General features: G+C 37.1%; 2 protein-coding genes across 6 annotated transcripts in view; one reads left to right on the forward strand and one right to left on the reverse strand.

Annotated features, from left to right (window-relative positions):
- TSPAN12 (tetraspanin 12) overlaps window positions 1–12,709 on the forward strand; it is a 215,352-nt gene extending 202,643 nt beyond the window's left edge. For 3 of the 4 annotated variants that reach the window (XM_075599943.1, XM_075599945.1, XM_075599944.1), the window contains one exon: window positions 1–1,243. This exon is cut by the window's left edge and continues 929 nt beyond it. Coding sequence is in view for 1 of the 4 variants with exons in the window: in XM_075599947.1 (XP_075456062.1) it covers window positions 12,501–12,671 (171 nt within the window). In the remaining 3 variants the exon portion in view is untranslated. Of the gene's footprint in view, window positions 1,244–12,500 lie in introns of those variants that run through there. The other variant, XM_075599947.1, reaches the window with a different exon arrangement.
- Window positions 12,710–12,939: 230 nt separating this feature from the next.
- Window positions 12,940–15,307, reverse strand: part of KCND2 (potassium voltage-gated channel subfamily D member 2) — a 388,447-nt gene continuing 386,079 nt past the window's right edge. The window contains exon 8 of one of the 2 annotated variants that reach the window (XM_075599948.1): window positions 12,940–14,889. In XM_075599948.1, coding sequence (XP_075456063.1) covers window positions 14,712–14,889 — 178 coding nt within the window. In that variant the 3' untranslated portion in view covers window positions 12,940–14,711. The remainder of the gene's footprint in view (window positions 14,890–15,307) is intronic. The other variant, XM_075599949.1, reaches the window with a different exon arrangement.

Below are 15,307 nucleotides of genomic sequence, written 5' to 3' on the forward strand. Positions count from 1 at the left end.
ATTAAAGGATAAAGAAAACTCTTGAGGTTTTTATAATACGTTTGGTATGAAAATATATATTGGGATAACATAAATGTGTAAACCTGGGATTTAATAATAAGTTTGGCATGAAAATATATATTGGGATAACAGAAATTGGGCCATATATAATAAGCAGTACTTTGCCACAAGACACGTTCTGGTGCTAGAGAATATTTTATGAGCCATTGATGCGTCTTATGGCAAAGCACTGCGGAATAAATATGGGACACTGTGCTACACTCATTTTAGTCTTTGAAGATTATCATTAATTGTCACCCCTCTTTCTGAATAGCTACAGATTATTGAGGTGTAACAGGGAGTTGGTGAAAAATTAATTGACTAAACCTGTAAACAGTTGGACAGACTAGGTGTGTCTGAATTACAATTTGCTCAATCGTGTAAATAAGAAGCACACTGTAGTGTATATTTTTAGATTTATATATGTATCACTGTCATGCTTTAGAAAAAATAAAGAACGACACAGATTCCATACTTTGTTCACCGTCAGTAATGATTAAACCAATAAGTTCTTTGACCCACTCCTGAGAGAAATGCTCATGTTTTATTCACTGCCAACCTACCTTGACCCCCTAATATCCCCCTAATATCTTTACTGTCAAGTTTGAGTCAAGTTCCCTGACCCACGTCAAATGAATAGCCTAATACTTACAAGGGTGTCTACAATGTATTAAAGATGCCGCCAAGTGTTAAATGGTTGTTGTATTGTATTTCATACATACATAGCAGTTCCGTCTATCTTATCATAGTGTGGAAGTAATGATAATATGATATGATGTAAAATGAAACATGTAGATTTTAGTCGTTAACTGAAACGTTACCTATGTAACAGTAGGCTATGTGGCAATGCTGGAAGAAATCTGCATGGGCCAGTTATCTATTGAATAGAACCTTATGAAAATGATGTCTTCTACTGTGTATCATTACCTAGATCGTAAATTATCAGGGATGTACAATTTTTCCACGCTCCAAACAAGTCTGTGCCACACTGCAGTTGGACTAGCAGCGCAGTGTATCATTGTTGCGTGGAATCAATGTATGTATAGAGATTATGTATGTATATTTAGTATCATTTAAATTTAATGAAAAAGTTAACAATTTGTAAAGTTTCAAATTATTCAATTTTGTCTAAGCTGTTTTATATAAAAAAATTAATATTAATTTTTTTTTATTGTCTCCATAATATATAAAGGTTTGAAAACACTTATCTTGTCATTGTAATTTTTCGCATTACGTGGCTGGGAGATCTGGGTTCTGTGATCTGGGTTCAGGGACTCATTAGACATTGATATATGTTAAAGAAATGCTGAAACTGCTTCCTGAAAATAAATTACCTGTCCATACAATGATCCTACGGGACAGATGTTTTCAGAAATGCAACACCTATCGCCAACCTTGGACTAGAAGAGTACTGAGCTCTAACTGATCACATGCTCAGAGTTTGTAATAAGCGTTAAAGATCCCGAGTAAAGTTACGTGCTGGAGGAGCCTGCTTTTGCCATTAAAGCAGCAGTTCAGGCAATATACTACATACGTGTTTTTTTTTTATTAAATTAGTTCTGTACTATGAGAAAATACGTGTAGCATTTAAAAAAAATGTTTTAAAGACATTTTTAATGTTTCTAATTTAGGAAGCATTTCTAAAGTGACAGCCCCATTCCCCTTCTGATAGGCTCCGGCTCTGCCCTCTCTCTAGCAGTGCAGCAATTGAATCTAGTAACTGTCCAGTCAAACATATTCCAGGACTACATTGCCCAAAATGCTGTGCAAGAACTGAATTAAATAATCCGTAGCAAGCGATCGATTACAGGAGAACAGATTGATCTGCAGTTTAGCTAATCACTTGTCAGTGTGCAGATTGTATTGATGCACATACAGTATTGAATGGGAATTTTTTTTAAAAACAGCAGCTTGAACTGCACAGAGAGGATAATACTGTTGAAGGACTGATGAGTGAATCAAGTACTTGAGAGGCTTGTGACGGTAAGGGGGTAACCAGGCTATACAATAAAGGTTAAGCCCATCTGGTTACCCCTGAGAACCGTGAGCCTCTGGCAGCTACATAGCACCATAAGCCAGGGGCCAGGTATTATAACATGTAAAAGTTAAAGTGTCCCCTGCTTTTCCACTTTTCATGTTCCCTGTTCTCTAGACTCGTGAAACTTTCCATGTGTAAGTTTAAGGTGGGATATTTGGGAAGAAATGCAATTGTTTTGTTTGCAGGAGTTCGGGGGCCAAAGATACCGGTAGTCCCCTAATTCTCCCCGGCGTGCAGGCATGATTTGCCGGTACGTAGGTTTAATTACACCAGGGCTGCACAGTGTCCCCCAGACTCCTGGTTTTGGGCCCAGATATCCCAGTCCTGTTTCCCTTACAAATATGAGTCTCCCCAAGTGATCCTATGTATTAAAGTATGTTTTATTTAATTTGTGCTTTCACTATAAATGTCTATTCAATCAGCCCGGCCATCCATGTAGGTGCCGGGAAGTCTGGATAGACATCGGAGTTCATAGAGGAGATGGGATGTTGAGAGGGTTGGGGTGCATAGTGGCTGGGGGAGGGCGGAGAACAGAGACACCCTGCAGGGAGGACACTCTGGTCTGCCAGACTCAGTGGAGCCTGCCCAGAAGGTGGCAATGGGTTGACTGAGGAAAGCAGCAGAATGTTGGCGCGTTTCCCATTGGTCAATTCATATGTCCCGTGTATGGGGCATCCTGAGCCGGCGTGGCACGCCCCCTCCTCTGACGTCAGCCAAGAGACGAGCCCCTGTTTCCATTGGCTGGTGACATAGGGTTCCCACGCTCTGATTGTTTGCTCCTCCTACCTCCATGCTAAGGATAGTTTAGTGGAGTGTATGTAAGGAGGAAGCCACCTCAGAGAGCCAGACGATCTAGTGGCTTGTGTCGATGAAGCTAGTGCGGGCTTTTTAAAGATGCTCTGTCCCTAATAGCAGAGCAACCGGCTTTGTTTTGAAGCAAGGAAAGTCTGCCCTGCAGAGACTCAGACACAATTCTCATTTTAGAACGTAGCAGTCGCGGCTAGGAACTGAAGCCGAAAAGAGGACCAGGAAGCCCGGGTGTATATCCCGGTCAGGGTAAGCCTACCGAAGCAGGTACCCTGCACCTAGTAGAGCCCAGATTTCACCCCCAGACCCCCAGCAAGTGTGTTTTTACCTGTATTTTATGTATTCATTGTGTTGTACGTGGGTTTACCCGACTAAACTGCATTTTGTTCTTACTACCTTTTGTTGCCTAGTGCATGATCCCGGTACAAATATAAATAAGTGCCAACGTCCTGGTCTCCCGTGACAAGGCTAATGAAAGACTGTGGCCCATATTTACAAAGTGGTGCTATTCAATAAGGTACCTTCCTGTGCAGGAAGACACCTGATGGTCCACTCACTTGAATGAGCTGTTAGGACTATTTCCTGAGCCAGAAGACACCTATGGACTAGCATTGCTTCGTACTGTAAATGTGGGCTAGTGGGCGTTAATCAGATTATATGAGTACTTAGAGCATCACAATTGGCAGATAACTGAATGCTGAATCTTGAGTGGATGAATTAATAATGAATTAATGCTGAAAAAAATCTAACAATTTGTACTTAGGAGTAAAGGAGGAGAAAATACACGAGTGAGTAAGCCTAAGGCTGAGTCCCCGCTGGCGCTGAGCGTGCTCATGCTTGGAGAGCGCTCCAAGCACGAGTGCTGGGTGTCCTGCATTTACGCGCGCACGGGAGGGGGCATTGCGGGTAGTTGAGGGCGCTGGACAGGTTAGATTTTTTGTTTACCTAAGCGCCGAGCGCGGGTGAGCATGTGTGCCCGCGCATGAGCGCGCGCGCACAGCGTGAGCGGGGACTTACATATATCAATATATGTAAGTAACCGGCGCAAGTGCAACCCGCTCAGCGTGCTCAGCGCTTGCGGGGAAGCAGCCTTACAGATAAAGGGGGTTAGAGGGCGTATGTGCCTGCTGCAGATGCAATACTTGAGGTTCCTTTAAGTTAAGATTTTGGGCATAGATGGTTGGAAAACCACATTAAAAGAACAGTTATGGAAGAGAGAATTAGAAAAGAGCCACAGACAAATTTGGAAAGCCAAATATTAATTTTTTTGTTACAAGTAGAAAATAATTGGAAAATAATAACTTTGAATTATTTTTGGGCTACAACAATAAAAATAGCCAACATGATTTGACCGTAGCAGGGTTATTTATAAAAATCAACTTGTGCATTGGATTAAGAAACCACTCTTTTCGTGGCTATTTCTACAGTTTGGGTCAAAGTGAACATGGTAAGGTTTCTAAAAAGTTAGATGTGCAGGAATGACATCAAATGGTGCTTTCCTGTAGATAAATGTGGTGCATTGTACTAGGTGTTAAGAGCACCTATCCCAGCCTCGCACATCTATTTGCCAAAGAAGAAAAAATCTAAAGGTATATTCCCATTTACCTCACACAAAAAAGAGCTATTTAAATCCTAATCAATATCTGTGGATTGAGCAGATTGTTTGCTAAAAGAAGCAGGTAAAGGATGATTCCCAAATGTCAACATCACCGTTATAAAATAAATGTTACCAAGAAAGATGCATTTGAATATTCATCTTGTATTGAGGTATATAAAAGTGGACTAAGGCAAAGTCCTGGCACAGAACTCCAGAGCAAAAATAATTTTTTGAAGCTTAAGATTTAAGAGTATTTACGTGCAATAAAATCTATGTGATGAAGAAATAGGAATTATTTTACATATGAACATTTAAGATGTATTCTTGGTGTAGCACATCAAATAAGTCTAGCAATGTCCCACACGTACATTTCTGCTTCCTTTGGTATCTGCATGCAGCCTTACCAAAAACTGCAACCTTACCGCCACATTTTGTTTAAGCTATCTGAGCAGGAACAATACATCCCTTTTTCAAGTGCATCTCGGGAACACACAGTGAGATACATTAATTTGGTAAGGATTAAACAGAATGTAAGGGGTTAAGGCCACAAACTGAACAAACAGATGTACTTATATGTACAGTACCTTAGAAGAGAATGGAACACTAGTCTTTACTTCATCCCTTGTTTATTCTGGTGTCCTTATCAGTTTTGGCAGATCCACCTGCAAAACACTGGCTTTTGGTCTTCTAAAGATGGAAATGAGTGAAGACAAAATACAGATGGACACAACTTCTAAATAATATAGTAATCTCAGTAGGACAGTGTTGAATTCCTGTTTCCGTGAAAAACACAAACACAGTGTTCTTAATAGATCTTCACATGCATTTATAGCCATCAACAGTTTTTAGGTCGTTTTCTTTATTGCCAAAGTGGTCTCAGAGTAAAACTTTAATTATAATCTTCTCTTGACAATTACGACATCCACAAGCGGTGAGCAATGAGTTAGATTTAAGTAAGCGCAAGAGCCATTTGTCCCATTTTGAGCATGCAGGTGTTTTATTTAAATATTCCTCAATGTCTATTCATTCAGCATAATGTATGTATTATGGTAGCTTTCCATGTGTGAATTTCAAACAAAATTGTCACAAAACAATAAGCCGGGTTGCTTTGTATGAAACACATAAATAATTACACATCATTTATATTTCATTATTGTTTTTTTAGCCATCAACAGCCATTCACTACCAAAAAAAATATTTAAAGCACCTAAAACACCAAAACTGTCTGTATCTCAACCAAGAACAAATGAATGTGTTGGTGGAAATCACATATGGAATACAACTCATGACATTACTCTGCTGAATGCTATTTAAAACAAGGCGACCTTGTAATTATGTGATTTTAAAGAACCGGTTCTTTAGATTGGATTTTTATCACCCTACCAGAGGAGCATCAAGTCACTGTGGCAGTTAAGGGGTTAATAAAATGTATGTATGTCTTTATATAGCGCCATTAATGTACGTAGCGCTTCACAGTAGTAATACACGGACAATCAAAATTGTGAATAATACCACTTATTACTATTCCTTTACAGCTTGTTTTAATAGGGTTAACAGTTTTAATATGTATAAAGTCTGCATACTGTTTAGCCACTTAGCACTCTGAAAATGAAAGCATTCCAATCAACACAAATGTAAGCATTTTGCTATGTCTTAAGTTAGTTAGTAATATTTTTGGAAGGGACCGGTGCTTTATTTAACCATGTAACTATTGCTTTCTGGAGGTTTTTTTTTTTTTTTTACGAATGAGGACATGTACTAATAAAAAACGATTTACCAGAAATAACTGATCATCATTTTTAATGGTGCATTCACTCCAACATTGTGAAAAATTGATTGATTGTGAAAAAAATGATTTCCAAAACCATATACACCATTCCATTTTACCTACTGTATTGTAGTAGATAAACCCCTTTCTTTCATGGAAGAACCACATAAGAGAAATAATCATTATAGATCATTAGTGAATATTCATCATCCAGTAAATCATTACAAATTATTAACGTATACACATTTAAGTGAAATAAAAACACATTCTTGAACGATGATAAAGTGGGAAGAGCTTGTAAAAGTGACTTCAAAGCAGGGATTCTGAAACTTTCATATCGCAAAACCCATCCATGTTAAAGCAGCAATCCTGTCTTTCCTCAGGAGGGGCATTCTGGAGCTAGGCCACATTCTTTTATAGTTCAGGGGATCTTTGAGACACTTACCATTGTAGAGACTGTTGTTTAATATGGTCGCATATCTTGTATGTCCCCATGGCTAATGGGAAGCTGCAAAGTCAACTGTGGTCGCTTTTTAAATGTCCGGGGATATCGCTGGTGACTACATTGGTACGTACCTCAGGAACTGTGGGAGGTCCCCGGAGCTCAAAAATAGTGTGGTCTAACAACGGAGGACCACCGGTTCAAATCCTTCGAAAAATACAATATGTGTAATTGGCATAATTGCTACTTTAATAATCATTTGAACAACCACCACAATTACACTTCTTCAATTCATCAATATGTTTATATAGACAGTAGATATACAGTCCTCTATATTTCAAGATGACTATACCTGAATATAAAAATAAGCCTTTAGTAATGATGGGAAATATGCAGACTAAGGAGATAGATGCCTGATGAGTTTTAAAGGTTTTGGGGACCAACACTAAAGTAATTGGAGACAACAGGTTGTCCAAGGACCACAGTTTGAGAAACATTGCTTTAGAGTAACAATGTAACAATGAATGCCCCTTTATATGTTGAGTCAGAGAGCACCTCATAGCCTAAACTTGCTAGTTATGATTTAACTAGTTCATAGCATACATCTTAGTAAAATTCATTTTGTTCAAAGAAATAAAGTCAAATTAATATCTTTGTCATTTAAAACTTGTTTTCCACTTGTGTTTCGTTCAACCTCTTCATTACTGAAGGTGACAGGAAAAGGTTTAACCTCTTCAATTCTAAAAATGCCTGAAATGTGTTGCACATTATATGGAAATTAGAAGTTAGTCACTGGGTGTTAAATTAATTGATTAAATAGCAAGTCTATTTGGAATCATGTATTCCTTGCTTAAAAATGTATAATTCCAATCTGCCAACATCACTTAGTTTGCTGATAAACCAATTTAAGTGTCATACTGTAATAGTGTGGTTTCCAACAATAGCCACAACAAAGACTTGGTTCTGAGTTTACAAATTCAACTCATTCAACAGCAAAAATCTTAACTGCATTAATGATCTGTTCAACCAAAATGACATTTAAAATCAGAATGAGCCTTCTTACCATAATGTATTACTATGCACTTCCCTCTTAACAGTTTCAGAGAAACATACAGATTTAGCCAGGCTTGTTACTCGCTGATCAGGCAGAATATTGCATTTGCATTATAATTAAGAATTTTACAGAGCTTCCATAGGATTCAATGGTAGTGATACTGCAGAATATCACAGAATATCCCACCGTAGCATGCCAGCAGGTGCAACCACCTTTTGCTATGTGTATTATAAATTAAAAGTATTTTAACTTTCTCAAAATATTGTTATATAGAAAACTCTGAGTAATTATAGGGAAAAGGGCAGTTGATACAGGAATGGGTTTTACACATCCTGATTTGATGCAGCGTTGGGTTACAGACCCGCCTTGAACTGAATGGGATAAGGATCATTGTTACATGTTTGTTATTGGACACCTGAATGGTAATTAAACAACATCAATTACAATGTGCGATATGATGTTTGAATCATATCCACAAAACCTTTTAGAGGTTTTACAATATGGCGATTTTCACCTGGCAAATATTTAAAAAAACAGTGAGACATTCAAATTTTTTCTAAAGTATAAGAAAATAATGCAGAATATATACACAGATCCAATATTCCAAACCAAGTCTTAAAGAACATTAGTACTGTACAGTAGCTTAGCTTATTAAAATAATGTCTGTTTGTAGAGGCCTTGTTCTTCAGATATATTAGGGAAACTGAGCAGAAATAAATATATCGAAGCATAAAAAATACACCTGAATTGATATTTTTAAGTAAAAACCTAAAATGTCTGCAGATTTCCAAAGCAATAAACACTACAGGACTATACACAAACTTATAGAAACAAATAAGTTATCCTCCAAAAAATCTAATACCCTGATTTTGCAGGGCAGTACTTACAGAGTGAGGAAATTGCTGCTACTTTACAGAATATGTTTGCCAATAATATAATATATGGGCAGAGTTCATTAAGTAATTTCATGTGGGCTTTAACTGGGATTTTACCAACATTATTATCAATTTTACTGGAAATTGTGACAGCTGTGCTGCAATTGTGTTTAAGTGGGAGTGAATAGTTATATAGAAGGCAATGTCTTTTTATTTTCACTAATATTTTTAGTAGCAATATGGTAACATTAGTTAAACTTTGTTTCTAAAAATTCTTGTAATTGACCAGAGTTCACATAGAATAATGTTACCATATGCTGCTCTAATCTGAGCCAGGTAAAACAGAGGCTGCTTCTCCAGCCCTCATTGGCTTTCTCCAGCTCATCGTCTACTTATCTTATTTAGTCGGTTAAGTATTCTTTTACTTTACCATGTTTAAGAAAATGCAAAAGGTCAAAAATGTCAAGCTGAGCAGGACTCTGCTAAAGCACCCAGCCAAGGCTAGCAGTGCATGCAACATCCATAAAGATGTAGCAAAACTGTGTGTCACTGCACTAAAGCATTAAAACACTACAAAGGGGGTCCCGTTGAATGTCATGAACCCCCAGCAGCTCCATCGCAGCAGATGCTGACGTTTGCTTGTTTGTCTACGGCGCAGAGGACAGCAAGTCTTACTACATCTGTATGGATCTAACCGTTACCAGGCTAGCGAGGCCAAGTGGCCTTTGTCTGATATCTAACTTTAAGCCCTATTCAATAAACTTTGCTGTGTGCTTAAGCGGGTTTTTCACAATCAAATTGTGCCCAGAGCTCTATTTTCCATACTTAAAAAAGGTTGAAGGCAGCCAACCCAGCCCTTTGAAAATTGTGAATATCTGTTCAAACGAAATGCAAATGAATATATAAATGAGTGGTATTCACAGACGAAGTATCCAGTATTCACTGAGCATTTTTTGCTATGTGAACTGGTCAATTATCTCTGTTTTCCCCCCCTGAATGTTTACAAAGAGACCTTTAAAATAATTGAACAGACCTGAGAAACAACTCAAAGAAAATCTCCTGTGACAGTTCCTATATAAAGGCTGGGTAAATCCCACAATGCATTTCACATAAAAAGAGCCATTCAGTTTTGTGTGTACATTTAATGTCCGGACAATAGAGAGAATATGTGAAAGAGGCCGGTTAAATGGACAGAAAAAGATGGGGCGAATGTGAGTGTCCATGAGATATTTTATATCAGACATGAGACCTTTCCTCCAAAATGGAGAAATATCACTGGCTTTAGCCCAGATTTTATGATGTTTGAATCGCTCATTTTATCGCTGGTTTTTATCGCTGCTTCAAATATTTGAAGAATTAGCTCATTTGACCTATACATATGAATTTATTTAAGGTAAAAAAAATCCTGGATATCTAATATTAATTTAATCAGATGAAAATTGGAAACATTTATCGGGGAGAAGAGCAGTGAAATTGTATTGCAATGTGGAAGCTGCTTTATCGGAGTTTGAGGGGGGCACTGTTGTCCTCATTTTAAATAATGTCAAGCTGCTTTCTTGTGCTGGAGAAGGTATTAGTCCCATTGATTTTAATGGAGCTAATCTCTTCTCCAGGACATGAAATAATGCTTCACAGAGTATTGAATAGTGGCTCATGTTCTATATATACAATGGTCATTTTAAAATAAAGAGTATGTAATGGATTATGGATCTTTTTACATGCCCATGGCTCTTTGGGCTTTGGTTCATCTTTCTTCTTTATAGTGTAATATTTCCAAATGTAACACTGTATCTGACTAGGTGCTAGAAGTAGTAGTAATTGAAGAAGGAATTTTGACAAATTGCCAGATACCAACTGTGCATGATTATATTCAGCTCACCAATCTACATTAGTCCAGGTTTATGCTTCAAAACACTACAGTAGTTATCAACAACCCGGTCGGTGTAGCTGCTTTTGTTGGAAGAGTAAAACGTTAATTAATCTCTGCCCAATTTGTAATTTGCTCATAATCATACCTGTACTTAGACTGAGATTCACTATGCAACATTAGCATGGCGTTAACCCATTATAGCATGCATGTTAATTGATGCAGTATTCACCCAGACAAATAATCAGGCATTTATTACATTTTACTCTTGTAATATGGTAAACATTACTTCATTTTAAAAAGTACAAATGAGCTACTATAATTGGGGTCAAAGTCATATTCATCCATTTACTAAACAGTGCTATGGTTAACACTGGAGAGTAATACTGTTATGATATTTAAATCTTACTTATATTTGGCATATTGACATATTTGCACGGTGCTAGTAAATGTATTGATCCTGTAGAAATGTAGACTTATTTTCAGTTAAAAAAGCACTCAGGGATTCACAAGATTATCAATAATTAATCGAAAACAATTATCCCAAAGTTTCATATACAACATTTTCTTCAATATTATCATTTAAAGTCATCCTATTTGTATTGTATGTCTCTATTTATATAGCGCCATTAATGTACATAGCGCTTTATTTACACATTACCCAGAAATACACATACAAACCAGATTTAAAACAAAAATGTGGGTCCTCTCTTTAATAAATATCAGAAAGTTACACATATCAATAATATCTCAAGATAGGCTGAGGAGGAGAATAAGGATCTGATACAGTTCGCAGTCATTGTGACAGTGTTTTCAATGTATAGTAGCCAGAACTATTGGCGAACATAAGGTACTATAAAGAAATTCCACCTGTTAACCATATTCTAATATTCTGTTTTCAGAGTTATTTCTGCATAGAATTAGCTTTGTGAATATGGCGTTAACTCAGGGAAAATACAGCAAATCCTTATTTTGGTTAACGTACTGTTATTTTTGCAGATTTAATGTTGCTTAGTGAATCTGGGCCTAAATATAAAACTGTTCAGACACACACACACACGCGCGTATAAAATGCAATAGCCAAAAGAATAGCGCAGAAAAAAGTAGCAGTATTAAATACAATATTTCAAGAGAAAACCTACAAATATTTGGCCCAGATGATGGCTTTAGGGTCTATGTGACAAACAGCAACGTGATTAATTAGGCGCTCCCACAGAATAGAATGAGGTGAAATAAGTGAGTGTTAAATCCATTGTAAATCATTAACAGAAATTAGCTTATACATTCAGTCGTGTGACTGTGCCTATGTTAAATAATATAGTGCATAAGGTGACAAAAGTGAAAATAAATATAGTTGTAACCCCCTGCTCAAACCCTCTGGTAGGGACTGTCGTCGCTGGTAACTAATAGGCTGAAATGATCTTCACAATCCAGGGGGAGCATGGGAGAGAATCAACAAGAAAAAAAAGAGAAAAGAACATCTAAGTGCAGGAGTCTTGTGAAGTTTGTAGGTCATGTGAATCTTGGCTCATATAGAATGCCTAATCACAGTGTGGTAGGTGTAAATATGCAAACAAATCTGTGGCTATGTTCTTGCTTATATAGGTGATTCAGATAGTAGGTGCCTCTGTGAAGAAGAGAAATGCAAACCATAGTGCAGATCAGTAAGTAAAAAAACTTTATGTTTTCAAAGGGGTAAGAATCGTACTTACATTGTGTATGATCAATAAAAGCATAAAACACAGTAATTTAGATATTGTGAGTCATCGCCATCTCACCGCCTCTGTCTCCACAGTGATGCCGATGATCTGGAGAGCCGTCCCCAGCTGTTTGCTTCCTTGCTCATTTTGAAATTATATTTGTTTTTTTTTATAACATCTGGTTATTGTGAGATCCAATGACATGGATATTCAATATTTTTGTGTCATTGGTACTGACATTTTTTTGTTACACAGTGGACATGGTCACCATATAAAAATGTGATTCACACGTAAATACCTGCTTTGTTTCCAGATCATCACAGCACTCACAGAAGCATTATTGAGGCAAATACCGAAACCGGAAGTGACGTGGCAAAACCCAGGTATGACGTTGCGGAGCTCACGAGAGATGCTGGCAAGGAAGCAAACAGCTGGGGAAGGCTCTCAGACCATCGGTATCACTGAGGAGACGGAGGCGGTGTGATGGCTATGACTCACGATGTATAAATTACTGTGTTTATGCTTTCATTTATTGTACACAATGTAAGTACGATTCTTACCCCTTTTAAAACAAAGTTTTTTACTTACTGATCTGCACTATGGTTTGCATTTCTCTTATTCCCTGAGGTACCTACTATCTCAATCCCCTATATAAGTAAGAACATAGCCACAGTTTTGGTGTCGCATATTTACACCTACCACACTGTGAGTAGGCATTCTACATGAGCCAAGATTCACATGACCCACAACCTTCACAAGACACCTGCACTTAGATGTTTTTTTCTTGTTGATTCTCTTCCATGCTCCCCCTGGATTGTGAACATTGTTTTAGGGTCTATGTATCATTGGAAGCGATTGTCTTTTCGGCTGAAAAGAAGAAAAAAAACACTCAGGCCCTTATTTAGTGAGTGGAGAAGACACTTCCCTGAGCTGGAGATTGTGGTTCCAATGTATTGGAATGTATCTGTTCTCCCGCATTGGGAAGTGGCATCACAGCATATTGACTAGAATGACATGTTGACCCGGCAGCAATATGGGTTTAATATTACAAAGCTATTACAAAGTTATGTAACAAATTCTGTGTTCATGTCACTTTCCTTCCTTTTACTTCACGACACAAAAGTTAACCATGTGTGAACTGGCTTCATGTCTTCTCACCGACTATCTACATCAAATGTAGAGCACCAGGTGAAAACAATTCTTACCTTAGGCACCGACGCAAACAAAACAAGAAGTTGCTTTGCTGCTCTGCATCTTCCTTTTGTGGGTGCTTGATACATATCCACGTTTACGTCTTCAAACGTACAGTATGCACTTGAGGAACTGTATTTTGTTCGGAACTCTTACCTTGAAAGGACTGTGTCCCTTATAAAATCTGCTTGTATACTGTATTGATGTTATTTATTAAAACGGACACAAATCAGCACTACAAAAAGAATACATAAGTAATAAACTGGCTTTTATGCAAACATTCCGGACCAATGACGATCATTCTTCATGCATATTCTGAAGACTTGAAGAGGGACCCGTAGCGATTCGAAAACCTTTTATCTTAAAGAACACATCAGTTAGCCAGTACAGCTGTCATCTTTGCTCAAACACTTGTTCCTCTTTTAACAAACAAAAAGAACTAACATGAATGAGTAGTGTAACCAATCTGTATATACAGATCAGTCAGTTTTTGAAATATACTTCTCTATAATACATGTTCAATGAGTGAGTATTAGAAAATAAATACTGAGATTCCTGATGTAGCAAACATACAATTCATTATTGCAGTTGTTACAGAAACAAAAGGTAGCTTGACAAAAAAAAAAAAAAAATCCTATTTTTATGTACAACACATAATGTAACTCAGTGGTGACACAATAAGAAACACAACTCTGTTCCCAAAATGATTTTGTTTGTCTTTGTTTAGCTACTGTAAACATTATTCATCCAGTTGTTGTGAGTGCGCTGAAAGGCCTCTTTCTCTAAAATAATGTTTGCCGGAAACCGTTTCAAATATCTCAGCTCCCAAGAATATCTTGCATGCATTACTGATGTCATTTAAATAATAAGTACAAATATATTTGCAATGCATGTTCTCTCATACTCATTTCTCTGTAAAGTTCATTGTTCCCTCCGGGGAAAAATGTTATCAAAATGTTTCCATTGCCATGTTGCTTTTTTTTTTTTTTTTTTTTGAATGCTCGGAATTGAAGTTCCTGTTTATTTTTATTTATTTATTTTTTTCGATATAAAAATGTTGCATTTGAGAAAAAGCATCAATGGGAGATGCTTCACTGTGCTCGGGTATTACGGTTGAAAGTCACACAGTTCCTCTCTGTTTGTTATATGCCTTGGAAGCTCCATTGCATCGTCCCACTGCATTGTCCAGACCTGTTTTTTGCTTCTTTCTTTTTTTTTTTTTTGTATTAATATTTAAATCAACTGCTGCTTGACATTGGTTTAAATGTTTTCCTCGTGTTCTTTTTGCGCTTTGTTCAGCCTCAGCTTGTACACGGTCCTCTTCCAATGCAGTCTATAAAGCCGACACTCTTACAATGTTCCGATGTGAGTAGTCAGGGGATTTTGACCTGCCGCCCTCCTCCGGTGTTGTCACTGGTGATGTCGGGATACTTATTATTGCTGTAGTGACATAAGGATGCTCACAGTTTAGTTTAACACTTTCTTCCACTTTGGCGTTTAAACTGGACCGACTGTTAAAGACAGATACGTGAAAATTAGATTGTGTTATCCCATCACTGCCAGGTATTAAATTACAAACATATGCTGACTAATTCATTTACTCATCATCATGGCGACCGCTGTCACTGCAGCTCATTTAATGACGTACCTGCTGCAGGTACAGTATAGATCAATTGCAGAAGTTTGGAAATATATTTTTATTAGAAGGATGTATAGTAGTGTATGATACTATATGGTATATATATACAGTATAACAAGTGATCTAATTTTATTTATTTATATAAATACAATACATTACATTTAAATGTACATTACATTAAAATTTTATTTATTTATATAAATACATTACATTTAAATGTACATTATTTTATACATACATATATATACATATATATATATATATATATATATATATATATACACATACAT

This window comes from Ascaphus truei, chromosome 5, assembly GCF_040206685.1.
Source record: "Ascaphus truei isolate aAscTru1 chromosome 5, aAscTru1.hap1, whole genome shotgun sequence".
In the NCBI taxonomy this organism is placed as follows: domain Eukaryota; kingdom Metazoa; phylum Chordata; class Amphibia; order Anura; family Ascaphidae; genus Ascaphus; species Ascaphus truei.